Source organism: Martes martes, assembly GCF_963455335.1.
Source record: "Martes martes genome assembly, chromosome: 16".
Lineage (NCBI taxonomy): Eukaryota > Metazoa > Chordata > Mammalia > Carnivora > Mustelidae > Martes > Martes martes.
Window position 1 is genome coordinate 135,142 of NC_137904.1, and position 12,115 is coordinate 147,256.

Consider the following 12,115-nt stretch of genomic DNA (forward strand, 5'->3'; position numbering starts at 1 on the left):
CTCGGGCCATGGTCCCAGGGTCCTGGGATGGAGCCCCACGTCGGGCTCCCTGCTCAGCAGGGAGTCTGCCTCTCCCTCTGCCTCTGCCTCTCCCCCACTCCTTCTCTCTTTCGCTCGCCCACTTTCTCTCGCTCAAATAAATAAGCACAATCATCTCGCAGCACGCGTCCGCCGAAGGCTGAGCCACTCACCCAGGCCCTCGGGGTTCACCTCGGCAGCTTCCGACCCGCGCCTTCCTTCTGCCTCATCCCCCAGCGTCATCAGGGACTTCTGCTTCATCTCCAGCTGCGGGGACAGTGCGAGCCACACGGTTACAGTGACCAGGCAGGGCTGCAGGGGCAGCCGCGCCGAGCTGTATCACACACACCTAGCACACCACCACAGACAACCGCACCGTCATCGTCCGACTCTGGGGGGCACAGCTGTTTCTGTTGGTCCCAGAAGCAACCCAGGCTTGGAAGCTAATGGTGTATCCGCAGCAATGCCTTCTCTTCGACTGTGCGCAGTTTGGGCGGGCGGCGTACCCCTGGTCCCACTACTTTAAGAGTCGTGGGGCACACGGCTGGCTCAGCTGGTTAAGCGTCCAACTCTTGATTTCCACTCAGGTCGTGTTCTCAGGGTCCCGAGAGCTGCATCAGGCTCCATGCTCAGCACGAGTCCACTTCTCCCCTCCCTCTGCTCCTCCCCTGCCCCCTGCTTGTGCATGCACGTGCTCTCTCCCTCTCTCTCTCTCAAACAAACTCTTCAAGCAGAATGTACAGCACTGGAGTGGGGGGCCCTTGCCCGAAGCCGGCCCAGCACAGACAAGGCGGTGCAGGCTAGAGAAGTGAAGGGCTTGCTAAGGCTACACAGCCAGGTTCCTGCACAAGTTGGACCAAAACTCGATCTCGGTGCTACCCTGTGCGGGGACGCTTGTAAGTGATGCTGAAGCGGCCAGGCAGAGAACGGTGCCCCGAGGGCCAGCGCAGGCCACGGTGCTGACAGCCCAGCCAGACGGCCACGTCTGGGAGAGCGGCTGGCACGTTGTCCAGCCGTCGGCAGTCTGTCCTACACTAAACCAGAAACACATCAACTGTCCAATCCTTCCCCTCCGAGCGCGTAGGGTCGCGACTTCATCACTCATTTCCTTACGCCGCTACTACTGCCTTGGTCTCCCTCAGCACACTGTCGCGGCCCTCCCCGCGCCATCCAGAACACAACACCTTTTAGTTTCTCTGGAGAGGATCTGCTCATTTTGTCTCCATCTACCTATCCAGCATGTCACGGGCATCACTACGTTCTAACCGCTGTGGAGCCTGGCCGAGCCCCTCTGGTTCCTGGGTAACCCCATGCATTAGACAAATCCCGGCACCAATGATCCGAAGCTACCTGCATCTCTGCTCTGACATGCCTGCTAGATGGTTTGAGGTTCACGGACGCCTCCAACTCAGTGTCTCAAGCCACCTGTGTGTCCCCACGCTCAGCATGTCCCAGAACAAATTCACCCCACTGCCCCACTGCCCACTCCCAACTCCAGGCCATTCTCCCCAGTCTGGCTCATGCTTCCACTGCCTAGCAAGTCCCCAAGCCGGGAATGCGGGCAGGGTCCCGGACCCCACCACACTACGGACCACTCACACCAGCCACAGAACCTGCCCACTCTAAGCCCCGGGGCAGCTGCCACGCTCTTCAAAGAACTGAGAGCTGGTCTCCCGCTCTCAGTCTCACTGCCCGTCCTCGCCGTGACTTAATGGTTCCTCCCAGTTACCCCACAGGACGAAGAAGACTGAGTACGTGGTGCATGATGGCAACGCAGGAACTCAGCTCCTCGCTTCAAAAAACTAACAATGATTCTCCTGAGTTTGACAGTCATCACTTCCATGACTTGGAAGAATTTTACCGCAAACTGATGTACCTAACAGGACACAGATTTGGGTCGTGTGTAAACTCCATATGAGACGAGACGTATTCGTGGGTTCCTCTAGGACCGGTTTCTGCCCGTCATCACGGTCAGCTGACACACGAGCTGGCTGACGTCACTCACCGCACAGCATCACGCAGTCATCGCACGCCGCAGTGTCGCGGTACGTAGTAACACAACATACAGTCTCTCTGTCCGTCCTCCCACTCACAGACGTTGCTGCCACGCACGAGGCCAGGGAACCACCGTTCGCCAGTGTGGGAAGCCTCCCTGTGGAGCGCGGCCTCACCGCCATCTACAGCCATCAGTGGCCACCCAGGCCAAGAGGCCCCACAGACCGGCCCTGGGGTTCCTGAGGCTGTTCGGGGCTCACGGACACTCTCAGCACTCACCACACAAGGACTTGAAGGATTCTACGTTATTTTAGCGCTTTTCATTTCACTGAACTTTAGTAAAAACAGACTGGAGAGCTGCTTCCCTTAACTGCGTGAACCCATGGCGGTGACAAGGAACAGAAGGCTGGCTGAGGACAAAGCAAAAGGCTGACACCTTGCACCGCCCCCCCACCCCGGGTGGGACATACGTGACATTCTTTAGGACTCTTCCACCCATCTTAATGTTAGTTCCTTGCTGGAGGGCAGAACGACCTTGGCATTGGCCAGGCCTCGGGCATCTGGTACCCTGTAGGTCCTCTTTAGCATATGAACGTTATATTGAAACCTCCCTTTCCTTACCTCCCCCGACCCCCGTGGTACAGAACTGCCACCCCCACAACCCCGGGGCAGCAGCTCTTCCTGCCCACCGGCCCTGTCCCCGTGATTTAATAAACCACCATTCTGCACCAAAGATGTCTCAAGAATCCTTTCCTGGTCGTTGGCTCCGGACCTCACCCCACTGAACCTCACCTACAATCTAGAACTTCATCAGTGGAAAATTCACAGCACACACAAACCGCATGCAAAGAAAATCTTACCATCCATATTCGAATGCCGTCTGCCAAGCAATAGACCTGGGCAAACTCCTCGCTCAGGGCTGTGCTGCCCCCACTTTTTACTGGGGAAAGGAGAGACGACGAGATTATACTCAGTCAACTCAATTCGGTACTGCAGCATTAAGCACAAAGTAGCTTCTAACTGTCCTCACACGGAGAAAGGTCTTTCTCCTGAAGCTCTGACCTTGCGGGTAAGCGGGTGTGGGGGAGGGGCGGGCGATTAACCCATAAACACCAGGAACGGGTTCTCTGTGTTACCAAAGTCATTTTTTTTAAGTGAACTACATCTGAAATGAACATACTATTAAATTGAGTAAAATATTTAAAGTAAACATATGAAAATAAAATACCAAAAATATTAAAAGTAAAATTAAAAGTATTAGAAGTAAGTAAAAATAATTACTAACATGAAAAAAGGTCACGGTATAAATTAAGTAAAAAAAACAGGTTTTGAAACAGTATAAGCACAAAATTACCTACTTAACAAGACTATACTTATCAGAAATCTGTGTACATACACGACATATACGATATCTATAGATACATAAGCCATATGAATATGCCTAGATAAAAGGCGCAGGTAGATACACAGAAAAATGTTAAGATGTCTTCTTGAACTGGTGAGATTATAACTGATATTTTAAGCTTTCCTGTACTTTGTAAGTTTCCACATGAATGGATATTTTCATAATTAGAAAAATCACAAAAAAGTTGTCTGTTTAAAAGAAAGACCTAGGAGGCTGCTCCTTTCTTGGCTTGTAAGAACCAAAGGATCACAGACCAGAACAGCGAGGGGCTGGCGGACCGCCCGAGGGCTCGGGGTACACGTGGGCGGCATCACCAGGCTCCTCTGGCACTGGGAACGCCCTGCAGAGAACAGCAGACCCGGCTCTGCCCTAGGGCAGCTTACCACCCAGTTGAAAAACTCCACCCATGTATCTCTAATGCAAAAAGGCGGGCCATTTTTAGACAAAGACGAGCAGTTGAGCGAGACAAGGCCCCCCTTTCAAGGAGCTAGCCTGCCCAGCAGGACCCAGGAACAGCGCCCAGAGAACAGAAACCAGATGTACCTCCAAAGCCCAGGGCAAGGTTGTTCCGGAAATGACCTGTATCGGGGGAGTGTTTCTAGTTCCCATCAGACTGTGCCTCTCCTGAAATCGGGGACGTGCTGTCTGAGCACCATCTGAAAAGGAGCTGGGGAGCCTGCCGTCAGCCAGAAACTGTTTCTCAGCTTTAAGTTCGAGCCTTTCGTCCACTGAGAGTTCCCACAGGTAAACAAGACTGTCCAGCTCTCTTATTACCATTTGATTACGAAAACACACTGGATTTTTTTTTAAACCTGGCAGGTCACCTGGTCCCCCACTCCCTAGCAGAGATAGTCCTCCACGGGACACCTGTTTTCCCAAACCACTCCCGTGGCAATGGCGGTTTTACTTATTTGAGCAGCTTCTTCAAGGAAACAGTACGAACGGTGGAAGGATTAACGGAGACGTCCTAGAGTCAGGAAATAAACCCTGCACCGTGAGGTCTGAAGGACCGGGCAGTACAGGGCAGCCGCGATCGTTCCCGGAGGACTGACTGCAGCAGCGGCTGTCCGGGGCCTGCTCACGCGGGGGAAGCGCGGTTCCTGCTCAGCTCATGTGCACCGGGAAAGCAACACACACGCAGCCGAAGTGCTGGGGAAAGGCCTAGCTCCTCTTTACGGAGGGCCTGAAATGCTTTTCCCTTGAGAGATTATGGGGGGAGAGAGCCCCTCCCTGCCTCGGTCCCGGCGGCGGCCGGCTACACACACAGGACGCAGCTGGCACTGCGGGGGGGCGGGGGGGGACGCGAGGAACAGAGATGGCGAGGAGTGGGCTACCAATCAGGAGGCCTCCAAAAGCTACAAATGCTTTAAGTCTAAAGACAAGAGTGAATACATTTCCCTCCTTGGTCACCAGCACCCTGAATTACCCACATGACTCGGGGTCTGACCAGCATTTCTCAGGATGTCGGAGCTCCCGACTCCCGAGTTTATGGATAAGGGGACGAACGTGCAGAGAGCTTGTCTGACGAACCTGAAGCCGCGCGACTTCGAGTTCTTGCCCGAGACTATAACCCAAGTTAGGGCCTCCTTCCCTTAAACTTCTTGGCAGTTTCCACGAGGATTTTGGAGAAAGAAGTGACCTGCTGATCAGGAAACTCAAGGCTACTTGCACACGTGACAGTTGTCTAACTATAAATGGGTCACGGATCTTCTGACTGGCAGAGTGGGACTTAACCAGAGCAGGTCTACAGTTGTAGAAACATGTTTGTACTTCAAAATGCTTAGAAATGTTCCCGTAAGATAGGCTTTCTTAGAGCTTAGCAACTGGCCTTCAGATCAGAAATATCCCCTGTAATATAAGTTACCATATTTCTGCAGCTTCTCATACAAGCCTGGAGTACGACACACCAGAGCAGCAAAGGTGGCGTTCACAGCTTGATCAATAGTGGAACCAGCAACTATATCTGTCTTTGGGGCCTGTTTTCTACATGCCTGTATGAATCCTTTGAAAAGTTCTGAAAATGGCCCACAGAAGTTCTGGGCAGGGTCTGACTGTGCAAACTCAAGAAGAAAGTGGTGGCAGGGATCGTCGGGGATATTCTTGACCTAGAACGAGACAACAAGAACACATCATGTTGAACGCAGCCCTTCACACGACCAAGTCCACCCAACACCGACCAGAACAAAGTAGGACAGAACAGGAAGCTTCACTCCACTGCGCAAACCAGACAGAGACACGGCTTTAAAAACAAGGCAAACAAATAAAACCCTGAACACACGAACACGAGCGCCACCATGGACGGGAAGGTGACCGAGTGCCAAATGCCAGGAAGGGGCACCCAGTGCTGAGAGCCCCCAGGAGAGCTCCCAGCAGGCTGGGGTGAGAAGAGAAGCCTCCGGAAGGGTGTGGGCTCTGGACTGGACCCCAAAGACTCCTCCGGCCCCCGAGGAACAAAGCCGTCAGCACACGTGAAGTCTCAGCTGGGGAGCGGCCGAGGGGCAGAGACGGGCCGTGAGAAGAGCCTGGACAGAGCCTTGCTCGGCCCGATGAGGAGCTCGGACCCCACCCTGTGGGCAACGGGAGCCAGTAACCATGTCTGGCCGTGGAATGACAAGGTAATTCAGTGGCTAAAAAGCCCTGGTAAGGATGCCTGGGGGGCTCAGTGGTTAAGCCACTGCCTTCGGCTCCGGTCAGGATCCCAGGGTCCTGGGATCGAGCCCCGCATCGGGCTCTCTGCTGAGCGGGGAGCCTGCTTCTCTTTCTGCCTCTGCCTGCCTCTCTGCCTGCTTGGGCGCGTGCTCGCTCTCTCTCTCTCTCTCTTTTTAATAAATAAATAAATAAATAAATAAATAAATAAATAAAATCTTTTAAAAAACCCCCCAAACCCTGGTAGGTCCCAGTGTGCCAGGGCACGTGCAGGATGAGGGCCTGGAGAAAGATGCAGACGGAGGAGGTGGGAGGAGCTGAACACCCCCGGACAATCCACAGGACTGGTGGTGGACCGGGTGGGAGATGTGAGAACAAGACAGGGAACCGTGGCTCCGCGCCAAGGGAAACAAGAATGACAGTGACAGCAGCCAGCAGCCAGGGGAGGGGCACGTCCACCCCCGAGTGGAGCGGGGACACTGACACGGGACCACCTAACGGAAGGACGGACACACAGGAGCGGAGCCTGCAGAAGCACCAGGACTATGGACTGATGTCTGGGGAGGTTGCGCACAGATGTGACAGCCGAAGAGAGAAGACGGGACGGTCTTGGTGGGCTGCGGGGAAGGGGAGAAAGCCAAAGACTCCTCCACCGTAGGGAAGGAAGAACAGGCGAAGCCCACCGAGGAGGCAGGGCCGCAGCTGGAGGTCGGGAGAGGACAGCGGGCTGTCAGGGAGCCGGCGGAGGAGAGGCTCTGAAGGAGCCCGGTCTAACAGAGGTCGGGGAAGGCCGAGAAAGAGCCCCAGGGTTCTCAGCCGCCCGCTCGGTGACGTGGGCAGGGGAGGGAGGCAGAGCACCAGAGCAGAGACGGAGGCGAGGGGGACGGTGAGAGCCAACGGGCAGACGTGCCCAGCTCGGGAGTCATCGCAAGCCCAGGTAACGGGCCGCTCTTCCGCGGAGAGCACGGAGCGCGCACAAACCGCTGACTCTGACGTCCGACCCAGCGGCTGCAGAGACACAAGCCACCGGCTCGTTCAGGGACTCGGCCAGAGCTCCCGAGCACCGACGACGTGACTCGCCGGCCCCCGGGGCCCTCGGAGCGGACACCACGTGAACGAGGGATGGCCCCTGCCGTCGGGCCGCTAACGGCTGAGCGGGGGTGAGGACACCCACACCAGGGCTCGCGGCGGGAGCAGCAGCTATCAGCAAACAGACCCCGTTCCCGGGAGAAGGACGCTGCAAGAAAATACCTCCTTACTATCCTGGTGCGGGGGAGTGGGCCAGCTCGCTGCTAATCCCAGCTCTGGACTCAGCTGGTGCCTGAAGACAGATCTCCACAGCGGGCAGTTCAGGACCGACGCCATTTTTGCGGGAGGCACCGCCATGTCGCTCCCGAACTCTGGAAAGAGGAGGAGGCTGGTGAGAGCGCTGCGTCGTCCCCGCGACACCAAGAGTCCGGGGGCTGGCCGGGAGGTTTCGACCACGGGGGCGTTCTGAGGACGTGCGGGGACCCACCCCCATATCCCAGCACGGAGCTGTGCTACGTGACGGACACGCACCCCGGATGCACCCCCACCACGAGGGCACCCCGGGGCGCGGCCCTGCCACGGGCAGCCTCGCTCGCGGGCACCTCTGCAAACCTGCCAGGGCGGGAGGTGAAGTGAGCTGAAGAGGCGGAGGCCGCACCCAAGTGTCTTAACGGGGGAAATGTTCACAATTTGCCAACTTAAGTTTGAAAAAAAAAGAATTAAATATCCACCCAGGTGTGTTTATGAACAGACATGAGAAAAAGTCTAGATGGAAATATGTTAGCATGTTAGTAACACTTCTCTCTGGGCGTTAGAACTAGGAATGACTTTTCTCCTGGACCTTTCTCCATTATGCAACTTCTATGATGTTTCCTTTGACGGTCAGAAAAACTCAGGAAAAGAAACAGAAATAGAACATACTAGGAAGTTTTATTCTGTAATTCTCGTTCCTTCAATGCATTTAATAACTAAGTTGAAAAAATCCCTTTAAGACAAAATCCACGTTTCTGCACGTAACATAAATATTCACGTGGTTAAAGGATACACGGTGAATTTACTCTATTTCTGCCTTCCAAGTTTCACAAACAAGAAGAGGCCGCCAAGGCTGCTCTCCAGCCCAGGCATCCTCAGTCCCGCTGGGACGTGCTCCTAAGTCCACATCGAAGCACCGGATGGCCCGGCACCGAGCGGGCCCTGGCCGCGGCCTGGTGTGGCCTGCAGGCCCGCGAGGACGCCGTCACACCCGCGCCCGCCCTCGTTGCAGCCGACGCGCAAGGGACTCACGGTGCACGGACTTGAGCGCCATGCACTGGGCGGCCAGGCGGCCCATCAGCCGGGAAACGAGCAGCTGCAAGTCCAGCGCCCAGGACACGGCCACGTCGGGCAGGCCATAGGCGGTGACGGTGAACTTGTAGCCCCACTCATTGTTACTGCTGTCGGAGTGGAAGAGGAACTGCAGCCGGGGGCCGGCCTTAAAGGTCACTTTCTAGAGACAAGCACAAAAGCCACGAGGTCAAACGCGGTTGAGAAAACACCCCTTGGGGCAAACATTCTTCAAGACTCAGACACTGGCGTCCAACATCGGTGTCTATCCTCGCCCTCCGGCCTCACCACGCCGGCCCAGGTGACTGGAGCGGCGGCTGAAACACAAAGTCCACGACTGCGCCGCATGAAGCAGCAACGGTCGTGGGTTTCTAGACCTCGGACGCCCGTCTGCCCACTGCCTGCTCATCCAGAAATGGTGTTCGTGAGACCACCAGAGAGCACGCCAATGGGGGGAAGCAGCACTCCGCCTGCCCCAGAGACCACGCGGTCCTCTGGTGGGCACTGCCGGCTTTCACCACGGGCTCTGGGCCTCCCTGGACCCCCAGCCCCACACACACCAGACAATGTGACAGAAACCAGGGGGTGGCAAACTGTGCTGTGAAGAACCAGACTGTGAGTCAGGAGACCTCCCGGGCCGTCCAGTCTCTGCAGCACCCAAGCAGCTAGAAAGGACCCACCAACCGACAGGCAGGCTGGGTGCTAAAGCACCCCGATCTACAGGACAGGTGGCCGGCTGTCACTGCCAGCTCCACAGAGCCCTTCCTTTCACGGAGGTGCGGGGGACGTGCTTCCCTTCCAGATCCTCAAGGGCTGACCAGGAGGGAATCGGAGCAGAAGCGCGCACGTCACTCCTTCTGGGAGCACCACTCACCTTGGGCCACTTCTCGGTGCCGACTTTGGTGTCATAGCGTGTTTTTCCTCCTCTGGCGTCGGTGAATTCCAGATAATCATACCTGGGAAGGCATCATCTCCATCACTCTCCTTCTCTCATTTTAACCCGCTGTTGCTTAGGACAAGACCACGGAGTCTTACCTTTTCTCCGTCTCACACCGCTCGTCAAATTCCACCTCAAAGTAGGTCGCCCCCGGGCTCACGAAGACAGACACCTCGTGGCAGTTGTTTTCGTAGTTGTGGGCAGACTCCTTTGTCCAGGTATGTAAAACCACGGGACACTCCTGCTGCCACGTCTCTGCATCGAGCTACACGCAAGAGTCAAGAAAGCAAGCGCCGGTCACTCCGTGTCCCGCCACACGGGAAGCTGTGCATCCGGGCCCCAGACGGACGGCCCAGGCGCCAGACACGTGCGGTCGCAGAGGCTACAGAGAGCCCCGTGTTCCGCCTGCGGACAGGCCAGCGTGCATCTAGCCCTCGGCAGAGGACACGTGGTGTTCTCAGTACAAGATCAGCCTGTTTTCTTGCAAGTCGCTACGCACTCGCGTGAATTTCCAGTGAGAAGAAACACTGAATTTGGGACCTCGGCAAATCTGAGCCCACCCTCTCTTCTCTCTCCATTTTTAAAATAAGCTTTATAACGTGTGCCCTTTCTGTGCCCACAGAGTTGTTCCGGGACCCAAAGAAGAAAGTGAAAATCTTTGTGTCCCATAAAGCGAAACAGGGAGAAAATTCTGTTAAACACCCAACCGTCGCATCTGCCTTTTGACACGTAGTGTCTCTCCCGGGCTCCAGTCCGGTCATTCGCCTCCCGGGTTCTACACACGCTCCGGGCTGTGAGAGCGGACCGCCCGCATACAGCCTCCCGCGGTGTGGGCCACGCCCAGTCCCCGGGCCGCCACGCACCCTCGCCCGCGAGCCACCGATACCAGGCGGCGGGGAGGCCTTCGGAGGTGGCCCCCCCCCCCCCCGGCGGCCCCGTCACCCTCAGAGGGCTGCGGCGCAGGGGCCGGCGCCCGCCCCGGTTACCTTGTCGAGCGGCCCTTCCGGGTCGGCGCAGAGCTGCCTCAGCAGCCCGGTCAGCGCGCTGAACTCCCGCAGCAGCGTGCAGTGGGGGATGTCCAGCGCGCAGAAGTCCAGCAGGAAGATGACCTGAGGGAGATCGACGAGGCCCTCAGCGCCCTCCTCGGACTCTGCTGGGGCTGCGGCTCACAAGGCCCCTTTCCAAAGACCCTCATTGTGTCTTACCAGTTGACGAGCTGCCATCGAAAACACTGAGTTACATAACTTTTCTACAATGGTTTTTCCACTATGCTGTGACAAGAGGGATTCCAAGATCACTCTCACGCTTGCCAGAAACTGCCTCGCATCTGCCGAAACACAGAGACAGCGGTTAGTACCACGTGCGGGACCCACGTCCGTTGCTCGGTCGTCGTGAAGGACAAAGCTGGAGAGGGTCGCAGGTGCGGTGACAAGAATTCCACGTCAGAAAGGCCAGCGAGTGCCACGGGGTGTTTTCCGCCGGGAGGAAAGGCCGTGCAGATCTCAGGCAAGGACGGCTCTGAAAGGCAGATTTCGGTCTTCGCTACTTTGGGATGAGGTGGACCTCGGCTGAGCAGCCCGGCGGCCGGGCTGACGTCTCGCTTTGCTCACAACGGGCCCGTCTCAGGAGGCCAGGCCTCGGGCCGAGCCGCAGGAGCCAGCCCTGGGCCCCGTCAGCAGTCCTGTCACACTGCTGGGAGTCCACGTGCCACACGCACACTTCTCAGAACCTGGGGAAGGTCACGTTATTGCCTGCGGGTTTCTGGGACACGAACGAGAGCATTTTCGGGGTGTGCAGAGACCACAGCAGCGGTCCCATACACGTGAGACTTTACAAGTTCAAGCCTCTCCCGTTTGGGTGACTCGACGAAAGCCCAGATGACCGGCTCTGCTGTACAGGGTGGTGTCACCTCAGAGCGCCGCGTGACGGAGGGCCCCACAGCGGGAGCACCGGGCACACCACACACTCACAGCACTCTGGGCAAAAAGACAGGCCACAGAACCCTAGATGCAGAAGGAACCACCACCCAGAGACAGACTAATCTGCCCCCCGGGAGAGAAAACCCTCTGGGCACTCCGCGCACGAGGCTCCGAGGAGAGCGGCGACGCCCAAGCAGCTCTGTGCTCTGGCGGGGTCGGGACGGCGCGGCTGGCACTCACACTGCTCCAGCAGGTCGGCAGCTTGGCCTCTGGCCGCGGGGTCGGCGCTCTTCAGCTGCAGGAAGCACCAGGAGAGCAGGCTGCCCTGGACGGCCCAGAACAGGGACAGCAGCACGGAGCCGGCCTCCCCTCGGGCGCCCGTGAGCACCAGCAGTTCACACTGCGAGAAGCAGACAGAGAACGTGTTCACGGCGGGGGCGGAGCCCAGGACACGGGCACGGGCACCCGAGCATGGCAGCCGTCCCCGGCCCAGAGCTGTCCGCGTTTCAAATGTGACCGAGAGAAAAGGCAGGTGAAGGCCCCTCTCTCACCCTCCCGCTCTCCAGAGGCTTCCCACATGGTTTTCCCTGTGAGCAGCCTCCCTTTCTGCCCCCTCGGGGTCTCGTCCTACCGGCGACCCCTCTCTCTTACACCTGCAAACCCCGTCTCTCTCTGGGCCCTTCCCCGGAGCCTGCCACCACACCTATCCCACCTGAAAAGTCATTTTCCACCCCTCGGTGGCTCTCCAGCCATCAGCTCTGTTCTCACCTGACCTCAAGGGGTAAATTCCTGCACAAAGATACCACAAGCTATGTCCGTCCCACAATCTCCACGGAGTTGCCC

At 57.2% G+C, this 12,115-nt stretch overlaps 1 protein-coding gene across 2 annotated transcripts in view; it reads right to left on the reverse strand.

Annotated features, from left to right (window-relative positions):
* ZZEF1 (zinc finger ZZ-type and EF-hand domain containing 1) overlaps nt 1-12,115 on the reverse strand; it is a gene marked incomplete at its 5' end in the record, with an annotated part of 98,078 nt that overhangs the window by 40,030 nt on the left and 45,933 nt on the right. For both annotated transcript variants that reach the window (XR_013968145.1, XM_080826198.1), the window contains 10 exons: nt 192-285; nt 2,874-2,953; nt 5,283-5,523; nt 7,316-7,464; nt 8,378-8,579; nt 9,291-9,372; nt 9,452-9,618; nt 10,340-10,462; nt 10,559-10,680; nt 11,513-11,672. Coding sequence is in view for 1 of the 2 variants with exons in the window: in XM_080826198.1 (XP_080682324.1) it covers nt 192-285; nt 2,874-2,953; nt 5,283-5,523; nt 7,316-7,464; nt 8,378-8,579; nt 9,291-9,372; nt 9,452-9,618; nt 10,340-10,462; nt 10,559-10,680; nt 11,513-11,672 (1,420 nt within the window). The remainder of the gene's footprint in view (nt 1-191; nt 286-2,873; nt 2,954-5,282; nt 5,524-7,315; nt 7,465-8,377; nt 8,580-9,290; nt 9,373-9,451; nt 9,619-10,339; nt 10,463-10,558; nt 10,681-11,512; nt 11,673-12,115) is intronic.